The sequence below is a fragment of the Branchiostoma lanceolatum genome, chromosome 1 (assembly GCF_035083965.1).
Source record: "Branchiostoma lanceolatum isolate klBraLanc5 chromosome 1, klBraLanc5.hap2, whole genome shotgun sequence".
Taxonomy (NCBI): domain Eukaryota; kingdom Metazoa; phylum Chordata; class Leptocardii; order Amphioxiformes; family Branchiostomatidae; genus Branchiostoma; species Branchiostoma lanceolatum.
In genome coordinates this window covers 26,791,885-26,797,884 of record NC_089722.1, presented here as the reverse complement: position 1 = coordinate 26,797,884, position 6,000 = coordinate 26,791,885, and the positions used below count along the sequence as shown (strand labels likewise).

At 45.2% G+C, this 6,000-nt stretch overlaps 1 protein-coding gene across 3 annotated transcripts in view; it reads left to right on the top strand.

Moving 5' to 3' along the window:
- The first annotated feature begins 2,881 nt into the window (after window positions 1–2,881).
- The window catches only part of LOC136445611 (collagen alpha-2(IX) chain-like), a 31,075-nt gene continuing 27,956 nt past the window's right edge, over window positions 2,882–6,000 (top strand). Inside the window, exons 1-2 of one of the 3 annotated variants that reach the window (XM_066443715.1) lie at window positions 2,882–3,468; window positions 4,098–4,232. In XM_066443715.1, the coding sequence (XP_066299812.1) occupies window positions 3,338–3,468; window positions 4,098–4,232 (266 nt within the window). In that variant the 5' untranslated portion in view covers window positions 2,882–3,337. The remainder of the gene's footprint in view (window positions 3,469–4,097; window positions 4,233–6,000) is intronic. The other 2 variants (XM_066443733.1, XM_066443724.1) reach the window with 2 other exon arrangements.

Below are 6,000 nucleotides of genomic sequence, written 5' to 3'. Positions count from 1 at the left end.
AATCAATCAATTAATTTTTCTACTTTCATTTATTCATCCATCCATCCATCCAGTCATTCATTCATTCAGTCATTCAGCCAGTCATTCAGTCAGTCAATCATGTGAAATATTTTCTGTCAAACCAAGGATGCTGCTACAGAGAAGGATGTAGATTGGAGAGTTCCATTTGTCTCGTGAGAGAAGAGCGGCTTCTTCAGACGAAAGGTCGCCATGCCGGTGGCACGTCCCATTAGCAAAGGACGTCTGTTGAAAGCAAACACAGGCGCATCTCTCGAGACTGTTGTATAACACATGTCGTTGGGTATGGGTTCTACCATTGAGATAGACAACTAGTGCGTTTGGAACACCGCTAGGTTTCCTTTCTTTTCTTTTTTACGGGCGAACCTGTTTTCACGAGGGGGGGGGGAGATGCGCAGTAGAGCCCACCTTGGGTCAGTCTTCAAGCAGAGCAGATGTAAGGATCCGGACTACTCATTGTTTTTAGGCGTGTTTTTGCAACATTTGGTACATCCTTCTAGTGTAAGGTGAAGGCGTACTGAATATTGCGAAAATTCGCGTAAAACATGAGCCAGATCCTCACATCTGCTTGGAGATTACCTTAGGAACCGACGATTGAACATTTTACTTATTTTTCTTTCAGATCATTTTCTTTAGAGAAGTCGAGTTTTGCGCATGACAGGTGGATTTTTTTGCTTCAAAAATCTGATAAAAAATTGTTTTTTTGCCCTGTTTTTTCCCCCATTTATTTCCTCCTAAATGACTTCTTATTTGCTAGACTGGGCCATTGGGACAGAGAAGGTAAATCATTTTGGCCGTTATAATTACTTTTTGAAAATGTCACGGAGTCCTGAGTTACAATCCCATCAATCATTGCGGCACGCACCAACTAATCCGTCAGAGTGACTCTAACAATTCTTACACCCACATGAGTTCCCTCAAGGCACACTCTTGGCTTCCAGAGGGGGCTAAAACGACAGATTACAACGTTAAGTACTCATTAGCACGCGAAAACAGGCATGGAAAGATAAACAAAGGTGTAAGTCAGTTCCAAATGTTTCGTCTGACGATTATAAATTATGAGCGAACAGGTGCTACGTTTCTGGTACGTCAGTGCTTCAAACTTATGATGTAAGAGTGTTCTTGAAAGATAAACACTGTTCAAACTCGAGACGAAAACACAAGCACCTTAAATTGATTAATTTATCTGTTAAGGAAAAGTTAATAGGTACCTCCGGTTCTATCATGTAACCAGCTGCAGGTTGAAAGAAGATTGGACTTCCGGAGATATTACAATTAAAATCAAGTGTAGAGACTTTGGTCAAAATAAACAATCACTAGGTGTTGTTAGAAAGGCTAGTTTAGGTAACTTTGTATGCATTTAATGAAATATCCCTATATCTTGAATTTTACCCAGACACACGTCATTGTGACATATAAAACTAACACTACTAAGAAAATGTATAGTGTAAGATATAAAATGCTAAGGCTATTAGCACTTTTCAATAGTGTTGCTGAATTCCTTGCGATCATTCCCGTGAAATCCGCACACTTTCCCCTTTTCCGCTGACCATTGTACAAACTTCAGCATGCGCCCACTTCATCACAGACAGAGCGCACCGTCTGTGAATGTGATACGTGTGTCCCCAGTCTCAATAGCCCGTGCTGGTTACAGCAGCCACACGGTCGCTACAAGTAAGCTCTGTTTTTCAAACTCCGTCATGGGACCGAGATTGCGTTGGGGAAATGCCAGACGCGTCAAGGAGCAGACAGGCCTCGTTTTTCAAAGCTGTCAGCTCTTAAAACAACACCAACTTGTCGACAACGTCCTCCCCATTCTTTACAGAATCGTTTCAACATGTCAAGTGACCCGGGGTCTTTTTGGTGGCTACGACAGTGGTTAAGTGGGCATGAGAGGTCACTGACACTGGCGTTGGCCGCCATTTTGGACAGAACAAACAAGATGGCGGCCGTCTGGTCCAGAATGCACCTGACCCGGTGTTCGGTGCACCTGACTGTAATGTAGAGAAGCCCCACACGACCCTACAGGCGTACCGGCCGGCTCTTGGGAATCGAGCTCTGCACTGTGTTTACAAGAACCTTCTGTCATTAAAAGCTCATGAACTTAAATCTCGAAGGAGTAGGGTTGTTTTCTTAAGATTTCCCCCGGACTTCTTTGAGGGTGCCGTCTTTACTTTGGACAGCTAGGGCATACTGTCCAGTGTTAGTCTGGCATCCCTAAACCCAACTCAGACTCATCCCACAGCTGAAAGAGACTTCTTTAGACGTAGCAGGGCTGACAGGAAAGCTGTATGATCCCGTATCACAGTTATATTCAAGGCTAAGATAAAAGAAAAGTTTTCAATCAAGATCAAAACGGCGACCTTCCATCCACCCCCTGGCTTCTGGTAACACGGCGGGTTTATTGGTTCTTGGTGACTTTCTTCACCTCTCGTTCCAAACCGAGGGAGCTCACTCGTGCCCGACCGGCCGGCATGCACATCACGTCCCGTCTCTCCCCGACCAGAGCCGCTCAAACACAGCCTTTGTGCCGGTGGCCACCACTAATTGGAGGCATTCCTAAAATAAGATTTCAGCGCCTTAAAGGCCTATTTTGCAAGGACAACTCCTTGAGACGAAAGAATTCGGGCCAGACACAGCAGAAAAGAAAAGTTGAAAAAAGGGAAGAAGAGGAAAGAAGCCCGTGATACATGATATCGTGTGTGTTTAAAACGTAATTGTTTGTACAGCATAGAATGGTGACATGGATGCCATCCTAGAACACAGACATCACGATTAATGTACACAGGAAATCAGACACTTTCCCCTGTCTAGCTCGTCTGGTAGTGACGCAATGTGTTGCTAATTAACGTCTTCATTTTGGGAGGAGTGATGCACAAATCGTAGGCAGTCTTCCCCACCCCTCCCCCACACTAGTAGGGGGAAATCGTACCACGTTTGCCTTACGCAAACAGTGACTCAGACCAGCCCTCGGCCTCCTCCATATCTCTCGCCACCGTCGCGCGCGCTGTTTCCGAAGCCTCCCTGCATGTTTCCTCAAGACTCGGGCCTCTCTCGGGAAGTTTCCTGTTTGTAAAAGGCAGCCAGGAACACGCCTCGACTAAATATAGACGGCAGAAATAATACTTTATCCGTGTACAAGGGTCTCGTGGAGTGAAAGGTGTTTCGGTTGTTGCAGGGGGAGCTCTTGGCACTCGCGAATCCTCGGGGGAGTATCGTATGAACTTTTCCTCAGCGGTAGAGAGGACTTTGCGGAGTCGGCGTCTTTTGTGGTAGTTTCCAGTCGGAGCGAGCGGCGCTACAGAACTTACTCCCCGAGATGGATTCTCTGTCGGCACGCGAGAACAAGTGCGCGGCCGCGCTACGGTTTCTCTTCTGCATCGCCTGTTTTATCACGACGGCTTCTTCTACATACATGTACGGTACGGAGGGATACCCGAGCGCGCAGGGGTGAGTTTTAACTTATTCCATACTTGATAAAGTAGAACGAATTGAATGAAGACATTGTTTCTATTAGTAACAGCAGGTTGTAATGGGCAGTCATAAGGAGAACACAGTGTGTCAGATTTTACAGATTTAAGGAAAGGTAAATTAGCTGTAATCATGTGGAAAATACTGATAGGGTTTCCCTGGGTGGCTTGTATCATCTTGTCCGATTGCCTTGCAGCTATTTTGGCGCCGGGTAGCGGTCAGCGTCACTTCGCACATCGCGAAGCGGCAGGCTCAAGTGCATTCAAGTTTTACGAGACATTTAGATAAGAAATGTACTTTAGTCGACTACAACTCGTATAAGAATTGTTAAATCTATGTCGTTAAATTCCTCAGCGGCAATGTAAAATGAACAAGGCGAAATACCGCCGCGGTTGGTCACTTGTGTCAAACAAGTTGAAAGCGTGATCCCGGAAACTTCTTTAACATCAAGGCAAGGATTTGAACTTAACAGTGAACTTTCAAGTTCAAAAATCTGGTGGATGATTGTCTAAGATAGATAAAGTCTGGAGAAGAAGATTAGTGTCTGAAGGGTAATCTCGAATCGGCTGCGTTTGTAACCCTCGCTACTTTCACTCCCACCGCTACAGGCTGAGACAAAACTTTTGTCCGTACACGGTTAGCAAACAAGTGTCCTGTATGACTCCTAAGGGCTACGAGTCGTACATTCAGCGCTACTTCAGAGGATGCCAACCCGGGAACATACTTTGCACCGGACCTTCAAGGTAAAGAAAAGCCTCCACAAGATAATCTCTTTGTCTGAGCCGTGGAAACGGATCATCTCATCTCAGCAGATAAACTTATCTTCGTCTCGTCCCCCCCCCCTGTTTTGTCTTTTGTGTGCTTTGTCGCGAAACCCATCCTCCCTTCTTGCTCCACCCCTTTCTTTTCAAGTTTGTCCAGTCCATACGTACATTTTTGTCCAATTTCTTAATCCGAGAGTACGATGTATGCCTTTCAAATAAGATATTGCTAGGCTATGTCGGTTTACTAGTATCTCTTTGCAAGCCTCTGAAAATCCTGAGTCTTTCTTTAATAGAAAAGTGTCAGCGGGGAATTTGATAATGCATGAGACAATGCTGTTACACAGTAGGATGTGTGCTTTCAAATTTAAGACTGCTGGGCTACGTCGGTTGGCCCTTGCTAGCCTCTGGAATACTGTAAAACTGGAAAATATTCGCGGGGATTTGATATTGCGGTAGGGAGTAATGGAGTGTTCGCGGTGGTTTTAAGTTCGCGGTTGAAAGTGCAATGCAGGGTTTTGCTGTGAAAGAGGAAATGTTTCCGATGGCTTTAAGTTCGCGGTGAAGAGGTCACGGTGAAAAACGCGAACATAAAACCATCGCGAACATTTCCTCCTTTACAGTACCTGGGGTTTTGGCCTTCAGGACTTTTCCGAGCTCTTCTTAGAAGGCTTTAATAGCGAGGAATACGCGAGAAAGTTTAATTACGTCTTAAAGTAAAATCTGTCTTGAAGGCGATGGGTCTAAGGATCACTGGTGTTTGCCGACGTACGTTAGAGTTGACAGGAGTGTATAGTTAGCTCTCAGGACCACCATGCGACTTGGTATAGGTGACTGTGTGGGGTCAACACGCTTGTCTGTGGCAGGGAAAGTAGATTCTGTACGGGGGACCGCGCGGTCCCTGGCCGCCCGGACGGGAGGTAGAGCAGTCGTGAGAGGAAGCCCGTTGGGAACTCCTGTCAACACGGCTTGTCTTTGTATAAACAACTGGGCAGTGTTAGTGTCAACCGATTGAGCGAATATACCCCACCCCCAAGTCTAGATCAAACTCTGTTCTCAAGTCACCACGCGCACCTCACATGTGGACGTAACACTCTTCTAAAACCCGCAGAAAATAAGGTGTCTCAAATGTCGAGAGGACACCAATTTTGCAATATACACGCTACAGGGAACACAGTACTTTCAGAAGATATTCAAAACTAGATTACCTTTCTATATGTTCTAGGTACATTGTTAAATCGTTATCTAATGTATCCCTCCAATATCACCAACAAGAAAATAAATGCATGGTTCTTCAATTCAAATCTCCAAGCAGATGTTGGACGGCAAAATCGTTAATTTTTTTTCTAGCTGCCCGTGTCAGTTACAAACGGCCTTCCTAAACGGAGGCAGACTCAAACGTATTGCCTCCCAATATCTGCTTGGAGATTACTTTCAACTCGAAGACAACCTAGAGACGTGGTCTGTGTATCAAAATAAGCAGTAACCCACACAGGAAGTAACCTTTTGATAATTGGATCAAATACTGTACTGTGTGGGTAGAGAAAATTTTAGAAATGGTAGAATCCGTGGGCTAGTAGTGAAAGTATCGTTATTTTCTTTTGGACCAACATTTCACGTTTGTGTTTGGAATCTGCGGAATGCAATCGCGAGTTGTTAATTTGATCCTCATCAGGCAACACCTATCCACTCAGTCGTCACCTGGTTAATGGATGGGTGGGGGTGGGGGCCTTTTCCGCTTGGGCAAGGT